Below are 12,201 nucleotides of genomic sequence, written 5' to 3'. Positions count from 1 at the left end.
CTAAGCGGTGGCGGTGAGTGGTTGGGGCTGACCTGGACGTCGACGTCGGAGAGGCGGCCGGTGAGCTCCGCGGCGGAGGAGTTGGTGGACGGCAGGCACTGCGAGTTGGCGGAGCGCGCCTTGGACAGGAACTTGGCCGCCTGCGGGCGCGGCGCCGCGCTGCTGCCCTCCTGCTCCAGCTTCCCGTGGCCCTTCAGCACCAGGTACGCCTGCAAGTGTGCGGAAATACAGACACGTGTGCTACCATGAGACTCTGCATTTACAAGTACACAGGAGCTAGGACAAAAGCTTTGATCATCCAGTTATTACTTTAAAGCTAACGGCTTGCCACGATGGTAATACCGGTTCCCTTCAGATCACCCAAGCTAAGCACTGTCGGGTTTCGCTAGCACTTGGATGGGTGACCATCCAAACCTGCCAAGCAGTGTTGGCAAGGCAGGGAGCACTCAGACCTAGTGAGACCAACTAGGGGGCTGCGTGATTGAAAACTCACAGCTCTAGTCACGACAACTGACAACGACCGATGAGCGGTGTGCTGACCACACACCCCTCAATATCCGCATCCGGTGACTATCGGCAGAGGATGACATCGGGGTCACTCAGTACCGCTGCCTCTTCTGAGGCCTGTGCGGAAGAATTTTCTTTTAGTTTTTAAGTTACATTGGCGGGAACCCGTGGTCTAGGGGTAGCGCCCCTGATTACTGATCAAGATGCAGTCGGTCCCGGGCTCGAAACTCTCCACCGCTTAAATATTGATTAAGAATCAGCACTGGGAACCGAACACTTCCGGCAAGAGGATGAAGGAGCAGACAGAGGTTTAGGGGACTATCATGCACTGGGGTGGGAAACTGACCCTAAAAGCAGAAGAATCAGCAGTGATCAATGGTATGAGGATGCAGAAAGCAGTGGAAACCGCAGAACTACAGACACATAACAAGTATCCACAGAACATGTGGCATGTAATTGAAAAATTGTCATGATATCTCCATTGGTAAAAGATTCCTGAATAATCCGCCATTCAAATCTCTGTGAGGAAATCGCCGAGGAGGAGGTGACCATGAAAAAAATTGAATGATCAACGAAAGGATTACGTTCTACGAGTCGGAGGGTGGAATGTGAGAAGCTTGAATATGGTAGGGAAGCTAGAAAATCTGAAGAGCGAAATGCACAGGCTCAATCTAGATATAGTAAGGGTCAGTGAAGTGAAATTCTAAAAAGACAAGGATTTCTGGTCAGGTGAGTATAGGGTAACATTAACAGCAACATAAAGTGGTAAAACGGGAGTAGAATTCGTTTTGAATAGCAAGGTAGGATAAAGAGTGTGTTACTGCGAACATTACAGTGGTTGGGTTATTCTTATGAGAATCGACAGCAAACCAAAACCGACAACGATAGTTCAGTTATACATACCGACGTTACAAGCTAAAGATGAAGAGAGCGAGAGAAGGTATATGGGGATATAGAAAGTGTAGAACAATACGCAAAGTGAGATGAAACTCTGATAGTCATGTAGTATTGGAATGCCGTTGTGGGGGAATGAGTAGAAGAAAAGGTTACAGCACAATATGGGCATGGGACAAGGAATGAGTCAGGATAAAGACTAATTGAGTTCTGTAATAAATCTCAGCTAGTAATAGCGAATACTCTGTCGAACAAAGAAGAGGAGATATAAACGGAAAAGGCACGATGCCGCAGGAATATTTCAGTTAGAGTACATCATGGTCAGACAGAGATTCTGAAATCAGATTCCAGATGGTAAGGTATGCCCAGGAGCAGATATAGACTCAGATAACGATGTAGTGGTGATGAAGAGTTGGCTGAAGTTTAAGACATTATTCAGAAAGAATCAATACGCAAAGAAGTGGGATACGGAAGTGCTAAGGAATGATAAGATATGGCTGAAGCTCTCTAAGGCTGTTCATACGGCAACAAAGAATAGTCCAGTGGGTAGTACAGTTAAAGAGGAATTGGCATCTCTAAAAAGGGCAATCACAGAAGCTCGGATGAGAAACTTAGATACAATGAATCTAACCTCAAAGAAACCGTGGGTAGCGGAATAAATACTTCAGTTGATCGATGAAGGAAGGAAGTACAAAACTGATCGGGGAAATTCAGGAATACTGAAATACAAGTCCCTGAAAAATTAAATAAAGGGTAAGTGCAGGGGAGCTAAGACGAAATGATTGCATGAAAAATGTGAAGAAGACGAAAAAGAAATGATAGTTGCAAGCAGATTCTCGGCATACAGGAAAATCAAAACAACCTTCATTGTAATTAAAAGCAAGGGTGGTAACGTTGAGAGTGAGACCGGAATTCCACTGTTAAATTCAGAGGAGAGAGCGGATAGGTGGGAGGAGTACATTAAAGGCCTATATGAGGGGGAAAATTTGTCTGATGTTACAGAAGGAGAAACAGGAATCGATTTAGAAGGGATAGGGGATCCAGTATAAGAATCAGAATTTAAAACAATTTTGGCGGAAGTGGATGTAATAAGGCACAAGAGACCGATAACATTTCATCAGAATTTCTAAAATCATTGGGGGTAGTGGCAGCAAAACGACTATTGACGCTGGTGTGTAGAATATGAGAGTCTGGCAATATACCGTCTGACTTTCGGAAAAACATCATCCACACTATAACGAAGACTGCGACAGCTGACAAGTGCGAGAATTATTGCACAATGAGCTTAAGAGCTGATGCATCCAAGTCCTGACATGAATAATATACAGAAAAATTTTGGGCTGAAGGAAGGTGAAGGCAGCTGAGAGCAATTCTAACATTGCGGGTGATAAAGCAAGCAAGACTAAAGAAAATCAAGACAGGTTCATAGGATTTGTCAACCTGGAAAAAGCGTTCGATAGTGTTAAATGGCGCAAGATGTTCGAAATTCTGAGGAGAATAGACGCAAGCTATAGGAAAAGACCGGTAATATATAATATGTATAAGAACCAAGAGGGAATAATAAGAGAGAACGACCCAGAACGTAGGGCTCTGATTAAAAAGGGTGTAAGACAGGCATGTAGTCCTTTGGCCCTACTGTTCAATCTGTACATCAAAGAAGCGAAGATCGAAAAAAAAGAAAGGTCTAGAGTGGAATAATAATTTAAGGTCAACGGGTGTCAGTGATAAGATTCGCTGATGACATTGCTATCCTGAGTGAAAGTGAAGGAAAATTACATGATCTGCTGAATGCAGTGGGCAGTCTAATGAGTACAAAATATGGGTTGAGAATAAATGGAAGAAAGACGAAAGTAATGAGAAGTAGGAGAAACGAGAACAGCGAGAAACTTAACATCAGGATTGATGGTCATGAAACAGATGAAGTTACGAAATTCTGCTACGTAGGCAGAAAAATAATGATGGACGAAGCAAGGAGGACCTCCATATCAGCTGGCGCTGTCAAAGAGTGCATTCCTGGCTAAGAGAAGTCTACTAGTATAGGCATTTTCGTGAGGAAGAAACTTCTAAAACTGTACGTTTATAGCACAGCATTGTATGGCAGTGAAACATTGACAGTAGGAAAACTGGAATAGAAGATAATCGCAGCAGTTGAGATATGGTGCAACAGGCGAATGCTGAAAATTAAGTGGACTGATAAGGTAAGGCATGTGGAGGTTCTGCGCAGAATCGGAGAGAAAGAAATATGTGGAAAACACTTAAAAGGAGAAGGGAGAGCATAAAATGACGTCTGGTAAGACGTGAAGGACTGCCTTTTTTGGTACTACAGGGAGTTGTAGAGGGGCCAACTGTAGAGGAAGATAGAGACTCGAATACATACAGCAGATAATTAGGGACTTGGGTTGCTAGTGCTTTGTGATGAAGAGGTTGCAAGTGCTTTGAGATGAAGAGGTTTAGCACAGGAGAGAAATTCGTGGCTCGCCGCATGAAACCAACCAGCAGACTGATGACTCATAGCATTAGTGGAGGGCAAGGATCCGGCTTGCGATCCGGGCCCAGGCACGGGTGCCGTAGATCTCATCCTGTATGGCACAGTTTCCCTACCAACACAGCACGCTTGTCTGAGCGTGAGGAGTGGGAAACTGCTAACACATCGCATTTAAATGGCAATGGATCTCACTGCATACGACTTGCTGTTATATTTAGTATTTTTCAACAAAATAGATCACAAACGAAACAGACCTTCGTTGTTATTTAATCACTTTAGGCACTGAAGACACAATATAATTTTCACCTGGTGTAAACTGTTGGTGTACCACCAGACGCAGCCAGTTTGACAAACTTTCACATTCAGGTTGCCACGTAATCCTGACTTATTTGGTTTCACCTTTCACACGCATATTTTGGTCGAAATATCGAAGCATATTGGCAACCTCGTTGTGGAGATGTGGTAATTCCTGAACAGTTTTAACGTTAAAGTGATCTGTCTATAAAGACCTTTCAGATCAGTCAATTATATCAGCAGATGCACAGGGATGCTTTCAACTGAAATGACAAACGGTCTCGAAAACAGCTCCATGTATATACCGGGTGACCAAAAAGTCAGTATAAATTTGAAAACTGAATAAATGACGGAATAATATAGATAGAGATGTACAAATTGACACACATGCTAGGAATGATTTTCGGTTTTATTAGAACCAAAAAAATTCAAAAGTTCAAAAAATTTCCGAGAGATGGCGCTTCATCTGACCACAATAGCAATTATTAGCATAACAAAGTAAGACAAAGCGAATATGGTGTTCTTTACAGGAAATGCTCAATATGTCCACCATCATTCCTCAACAATAGCTACAGTCGTGGAATAATGTTGTGACGAGCACTGTAAAGCATGTCCGGAATTATGGTGAGGCATTGGCGTCGGATGTTGTCTTTCAGCATACCTAGAGATGTCGGTCGATCACGATACACTTGCGACTTCAGGTAACCCCAAAGCCAATAATCGGACTGAGGTCTGGGGACCTGAGAGGCCAAGCACGACGAAAGAGGCGGCTGAGCACACGATCATCACCAAACGACGCGCGTAAGAGATCTTTCACGTGTCTAGCAATATGGCGTGGAGCGCCATCCTGCATAAACGTCGTACGTTCCAGCAGGTGTTTATCAGCCAGGCTAGGGATGGTGCGATTCTGTAACATATCGGCGTACCTCTCACCCGTCACGGTAGCACTTACAAAACCAGAATTACGCATTTCCTCAAAGAAAACAGGGCCCGATAACGGTAGATGTGGTAAATCCAACCCATACCGTGACTTTCTCGTCGTGCAAGTGAGTTTCCACGACAGTTCTAGGATTTTCGGTAGCCCAATTTCTGCAGTTGTGGGCTTTGACAGACCCTCGGAGGGTGAAATTAGCTTAGTCGGTCCACAACACGTTACTCAACCAATCGTCATCTTCCGCCATCTTTTCAAACACCCACACCGCAAATGCTCTCCGCCTCACTAAATCGACAGGTAACAATTCATGATGCCGAAGGATTTTGTACGGATAGCATCGGAGGGTACGCCTAAGTGCCAACCAAAAAGCAGTGTATGGAATGCCGGTGCGACGTGTGACTGCACGAGCGCTGACTCCCCCGTGCATTGACGAACCCGCTACAGTCTCCATTTCTTCCTGAACCGTCTCAGCAACATTACGCCTTTTGCAAGGTCGGTCACTACGTGGTATATTGTCTAAACAACCCTTTGGCTTCGAACTTCTAAATCACTCTCGCCACAGCTGCATTTGTCAACAGACCTTCACCCGTTCGAATCCCCTTCCTATGGCGATGGGATCGTAACGCTGAACTAGCACATTCCGCATTCTGATAATACAGCTTCACTAAAAGCGCCTTTTCAGGTATCGTCAACATGCTGCGACTGCTGGCGCATCTGATTCTCTCTCTCTTATAGTTCCTTTTATACACGATTGTCATGCTCAATCACTGACGTTTTGCTGTCCAGCACCATCTGTTGGACATTTTGTGAGCTTTTTTTTAGTTCTAATAAAACCCCATGCCATTCGAAGCATGTGTGTCAATTTGTAACTCTCTATCTACATTATTCCGTGGTTTATTAAGTTTATATAAATTGTCCTCGAAACGGTCAGGAAACTATCCTTTCGATCTTTTTAAGGCTACTATGAAGTCTCCTTATTTCCCGATATTTTTAACGGCATTGACCTGACGGAAATGAGCTGTGGTCGGCAGAATGTGTCCCTTCTACAACGCTTTTTTCTCTGTAATTGCATTCCCGTTACATTAGAAAGAAGTTGTTTCTCTACGTGCAGTGTCTTACTGTGGGCAGTGCGCAGTGAAGTCCAATGAAAATGCCACATCTGCAATCCATTCGGGATGTTTTTATTTTCGTTCCTGCAAAACTTAATCCTTCAATAATTCGATAACGACGTGCTTTAAATCTACAAATAGGTCCAGCCATTCGCTTTGACTTCACGAACGTACTTTTCAGTAACTTGTAAAGTGTCGATACTGTTCTTTCATTTCCATTTAAAATTGTTGCAGTTGCTTGCGAAATAATGCGTGTGACTTCAGAAATCTTACGATTCCTGCTACTAATTTCTTAGCAATTTAGCACAAAGCGCGTCTTGCTGTACAGAATTCCATTTGTCGATCGTTGTTGTTTTTTGCTCTTTCATTGACAACTAAATGTTTAAATTCTTTCTGCATATTGATGCAATATAGTTTTGTAGCATATCTGCGTAATATTTACCGAGAATTCTTATCCGTCTCTTGTGTCGCTCCCATTCATTTCTAGAGGCGTGTAATGATAGATCGCTAGACTGCCTCGTTTTGTGCGAAGAGCCACTTAGGCCTGTGAAGGTCCCTCATACCACAACCAAACAGCGGAAGGTAAATAACGCTGACATCACGACTCTTCCAAAGTGAAGAGAGTTACGGCGGCCGAAAAATGCCACACTGCGTTAGTCAATGAAATGTCGCGCTCTTCCGGGTACTTTGAAGAAGGACCGAGCAAAGCCGGCGGACCTCGGCCCACACGCGGTCCGTACACCCCATACGCGTGAAGTGTGGCATGCCGTGTCCTGCCGCGCTTTACAGCTTTCCATTTGCGTGCTAATGCAACCTGATTATTCCTGGCTGAAATTAGTTGGAGGTAGGAAGAGGTGTATAACAGTTAGTGGTGCTCGCTCCGTACAGGCGTCTCTACTGAACATATCAATGAACTGCGTTATGATTCAATTTACGCACGTAATGCTGAGAGCAAGTATGACATTAGATTTCGGGTGTATGGGCGTTTAATCTCTGGTTAATGTCACTTAGGTGTTGAACAAGACTCGCCAATTCTCACCGGGAAGTAATGATAATTATGATTACGGTCGACGTATTCGTGCAAAATGCTAAGACCTGTTATCCATTTTAAGACGTGTAAACTCCGTTTGCTTGACCCGCAAAAGATATAACGTCATCATAAATTTAAAATTTCATTCTTTACGAGAAAACTTTTGTAAACGTTAGAAAGGTCATACACAGAGCGTTTATTACACATGGTTGACAGACAGACTGTTTCAACATAATACAGAATTGAAAACTTTGGGAGGAACTTTCGCTGTGATGTCACACAAACTTGGTATGAACACGTGTTAATACCAAAGAATATACGTCGATGCCAAATGTGTGAGTTCCGGGCTATTATTGTGGATTACTGACGTGATCTTACGCCACACAAGAAGATTACAATAGCATGAGCAAATATAATTACTATCAACGTCGTCAACGGAACCAGGTGTTGATATGGTATGTCTGTAACTTCGTTGTCAATTGGAGAGTTGTCAGTTGTGCAATAGCTGTAAATAGCGACATTAACTGAAACTTTCGGTCGATAACTCAGTACAGCTCTGATATCTCCAAAACTTTCTTTGACAGTTTGTAATAGCCGTTCTTTCTGGGAAGGAAACATCACTCAGCACTTTTATTAACACTAATCGAGATTCTATACTGTCTACCAACTAAAACGAGCGATGTTTGCAGTTAAAAATCCTAACAGTGGGGTGATTGAACCAGAATGAAAGGGAGTGTTCTGAAATAGAAAAGTGTTATTTTCACTAGACGTATGATTGCTTTGAAGCTAATGAAACAACACTGTAACGTTAAAACTGTCCAGGGATTTCCAGGTATCTGTACTTAAAAGACAGATTCAGTAGGGAAATGTTACCGTTCACATCATTCGCTTGAGTTCGATTTCAAGAGACCGTAGCAAGACAAATACACTTCTCTGAAATTTCTGTGTTTGTTCACTGACCGCGATGGGCTGCTTAATTCATAATACACGGAACTTCACTCGTTCTACGAATTGTTACACTTCATTGCTGTAACTAATTGTATGTATCCAGAATTAGACCACGTGAACTAGGCGAAACAGAGGATGACATTTCCATCGACAGTTTCGTGGCAAGTAAATATTGTGTCAGTATGTTTTAGTAGTCCATGTATAGTGTTACACTTGCAAGCTATCCCATATTCTTTTGACTTTATAGACATAAGATGTTTTGGTGATACTTTCCGTAAACTGTTTTCATTGAACGATACTGGTACATTTGCTGTCTTTGTCTTATGAATTTTCAAGAGATGCTATTAATCCTAGCAACAAAGCTTAACCGTTTGTATCAATAGCTATTCTTGAACTAAATTCATCAGCCATTAACTTAGTGTGTGCTTGCGTAATGCTTTCACTGGTCTAAGTTTTATGCCTCAATTCAACACTTTTCGTGATTATTTTCTGAGTTATACTAAAACTGACAGATGACTAGGTCTATTTATCAGAGAAATTTTTATAATTTTTGCCCATACTGAATATACGGAAAAGGCTTGGTCGTACTACACTATATTGGATGATTAGAAACAGTCTGAAAAGCTTGTAAGAGCGTTGCACCGAAGCCTGTGCTGAGAATTAGTTGTTAAGAAAAAAATTCGAAGCGTCGCACAGTTCCCGCTTTATTTAGCACTGAAGTTAGCGAATCTGGTAGTCACGCTCACGGAGACATTGTAGCCAAACCTATTCTTCGTTTGATTTCCTCATTCTGAAGAAACGTAGATCTTGAAACTTCCTGGCAGATTAAAACTGTGTGCCGGACTGAGACTCGAACTCGGGACCTTTGCCTTTCGCGGGCAAGTGCTCTACCACTGTGCAACGCAAGCACGACTCACGCCACGTCCCCTCAGCTTTACTTCTGTCAGTACCTCGTCTCCTACCTTCCATACTTAACAGAAGCTCTCCTGCGAACCTGGTTGGGTAGCTCAGCGGTAGAGCACTTGCCCGCGAAAGGCAAGGGTCCCGATGTCGAGTCTCGGTCCAGCACACAGTTTTAATCTGCCAGGAAGTTTCATATCAGCGCACACTCCGCTGCAGAGTGAAAATCTCATTCTGGAAACGTAGATCTTGCTCATCTACTTAAAATATACCACATTCGAAAAACGCCCATTGTAACTGGTCGTGAGCATCTGAAGAAGAGCTAACTTCCAGATCTACAGATGTCCGTGCATACCGCATTTTAGAGCTTGTAAGCGCTTGGATTTGCGCGTGCGACAATCTCATCGGCTAACTTAAATGACAAATAACCCGGAAACGGTGATACGTATCCAGTTTTTTCTTAAAAATTATTCCTCAACACAGTATCCACTACAACATCCTTACAAGTGTTTCAGACTCTTTCTCATTACCCTGTATACAGCAAGTGCGCTTTAGGATTCTGCATATACATACTGTGTTCATCTACATCCATGCTCTGGAAACCATCGTCAAGTGCCTGATAGGGAATACTTCTCATTTTAACACGTCTTAAAGTTTACAAGCATTCGATGGTGCACTGGAAGCATATGTGCTTATATTCCTAAGGTCACTATGTAACAGGACTAATCTTGCCTACGCTGTAATATCTCTCTACATTGCCCAATACTGGCTTTATAGTTGGAGTTTCGCCGAATATTTCGTGTATTTTCAAGCGCTTGCTAGTTACGATTTCACCATTTCGTGATATATCCCTATGGTTCAAGCAGGCCTGTGGCCATTCCGGCTATTCCTATTTGGTATTCGTGTCGCACACCTGAGAAACACTTCAAAATGCCAGAATGAGATTTTCACTCTGCAGCGGAGTGTGCGCTGATATGAAACTTCCTGGCAGATTAAAACTGTGTGCCCGACCGAGACTCGAACTCGGGACCTTTGCCTTTCGCGGGCAAGTGCTCTACCATCTGAGCTACCGAAGCACGACTCACGCCCGGTACTCACAGCTTTACTTCTGCCAGTATCTCGTCTCCTACCTTCCAAACTTTACAGAAGCTCTCCTGCGAACCTGCAGAACTAGCACTCCTGAAAGAAAGGATATAGCGGAGACATGGCTTAGCCACAGCCTGGGGGATGTTTCCAGAATGAGATTTTCACTCTGCAGCGGAGTGTGCGCTGATATGAAACTTCCTGGCAGATTAAAACTGTGTGACCGACCGAGACTCGAACTCGGGACCTTTGCCTTTCGCGGGCAAGTGCTCTACCATCTGAGCTACCGAAGCACGACTCACGCCCGGTACTCACAGCTTTACTTCTGCCAGTATCTCGTCTCCTACCTTCCAAACTTTACAGAAGCTCTCCTGCGAACCTGCAGAACTAGCACTCCTGAAAGAAAGGATATAGCGGAGACATGGCTTAGCCACAGCCTGGGGGATGTTTCCAGAATGAGATTTTCACTCTGCAGCGGAGTGTGCGCTGATATGAAACTTCCTGGCAGATTAAAACTGTGTGCCCGACCGAGACTCGAACTCGGGACCTTTGCCTTTCGCGGGCAAGTGCTCTACCATCTGAGCTACCGAAGCACGACTCACGCCCGGTACTCACAGCTTTACTTCTGCCAGTATCTCGTCTCCTACCTTCCAAACTTTACAGAAGCTCTCCTGCGAACCTGCAGAACTAGCACTCCTGAAAGAAAGGATATAGCGGAGACATGGCTTAGCCACAGCCTGGGGGATGTTTCCAGAATGAGATTTTCACTCTGCAGCGGAGTGTGCGCTGATATGAAACTTCCTGGCAGATTAAAACTGTGTGCCCGACCGAGACTCGAACTCGGGACCTTTGCCTTTCGCGGGCAAGTGCTCTACCATCTGAGCTACCGAAGCACGACTCACGCCCGGTACTCACAGCTTTACTTCTGCCAGTATCTCGTCTCCTACCTTCCAAACTTTACAGAAGCTCTCCTGCGAACCTGCAGAACTAGCACTCCTGAAAGAAAGGATATAGCGGAGACATGGCTTAGCCACAGCCTGGGGGATGTTTCCAGAATGAGATTTTCACTCTGCAGCGGAGTGTGCGCTGATATGAAACTTCCTGGCAGATTAAAACTGTGTGCCCGACTGAGACTCGAACTCGGGACCTTTGCCTTTCGCGGGCAAGTGCTCTACCATCTGAGCTACCGAAGCACGACTCACGCCCGGTACTCACAGCTTTACTTCTGCCAGTATCTCGTCTCCTACCTTCCAAACTTTACAGAAGCTCTCCTGCGAACCTGCAGAACTAGCACTCCTGAAAGAAAGGATATAGCGGAGACATGGCTTAGCCACAGCCTGGGGGATGTTTCCAGAATGAGATTTTCACTCTGCAGCGGAGTGTGCGCTGATATGAAACTTCCTGGCAGATTAAAACTGTGTGCCCGACCGAGACTCGAACTCGGGACCTTTGCCTTTCGCGGGCAAGTGCTCTACCATCTGAGCTACCGAAGCACGACTCACGCCCGGTACTCACAGCTTTACTTCTGCCAGTATCTCGTCTCCTACCTTCCAAACTTTACAGAAGCTCTCCTGCGAACGCAGGAGAGCTTCTGTAAAGTTTGGAAGGTAGGAGACGAGATACTGGCAGAAGTAAAGCTGTGAGTACCGGGCGTGAGTCGTGCTTCGGTAGCTCAGATGGTAGAGCACTTTAAAATGGTTCGTTAAAGCGTTTTGTAGGCAATATCCTTTATATACTAATCGCATTTTCCAACTATCCTATCAATAACTCTACCATCTGTCTTGCTTCCAAATAAGTGTAAGTGCTGTTTCCATATCATATCTACATCACTGGTTACACCTTGGTAACGTATATCAGGCGACTGATATACGTAGTGATTCACATATATTGATGTCATAAGATACGACGTGTTTTGCTATATGTGAAGTGCAATACTTTATCTTTCTGAACATTTCATTCGAGCTGTTTACATTTCACGGCTTTTAAATCTTATCAGGATTTAACTGAATTTTAGTAG

The 12,201-nt window shown here is 44.1% G+C and overlaps 1 protein-coding gene across 1 annotated transcript in view; it reads right to left on the bottom strand.

Annotated features, from left to right (window-relative positions):
• Window positions 1-12,201, bottom strand: part of LOC126485058 (probable G-protein coupled receptor CG31760) — a 613,409-nt gene that overhangs the window by 32,964 nt on the left and 568,244 nt on the right. Inside the window, exon 10 of the mRNA XM_050108660.1 lies at window positions 33-209. Within this exon, the coding sequence (XP_049964617.1) occupies window positions 33-209 (177 nt within the window). The remainder of the gene's footprint in view (window positions 1-32; window positions 210-12,201) is intronic.

The sequence above is a fragment of the Schistocerca serialis genome, chromosome 6, assembly GCF_023864345.2.
Source record: "Schistocerca serialis cubense isolate TAMUIC-IGC-003099 chromosome 6, iqSchSeri2.2, whole genome shotgun sequence".
In the NCBI taxonomy this organism is placed as follows: Eukaryota; Metazoa; Arthropoda; class Insecta; order Orthoptera; family Acrididae; genus Schistocerca; species Schistocerca serialis.
This window is presented reverse-complemented; position numbering and strand designations above follow the sequence as displayed.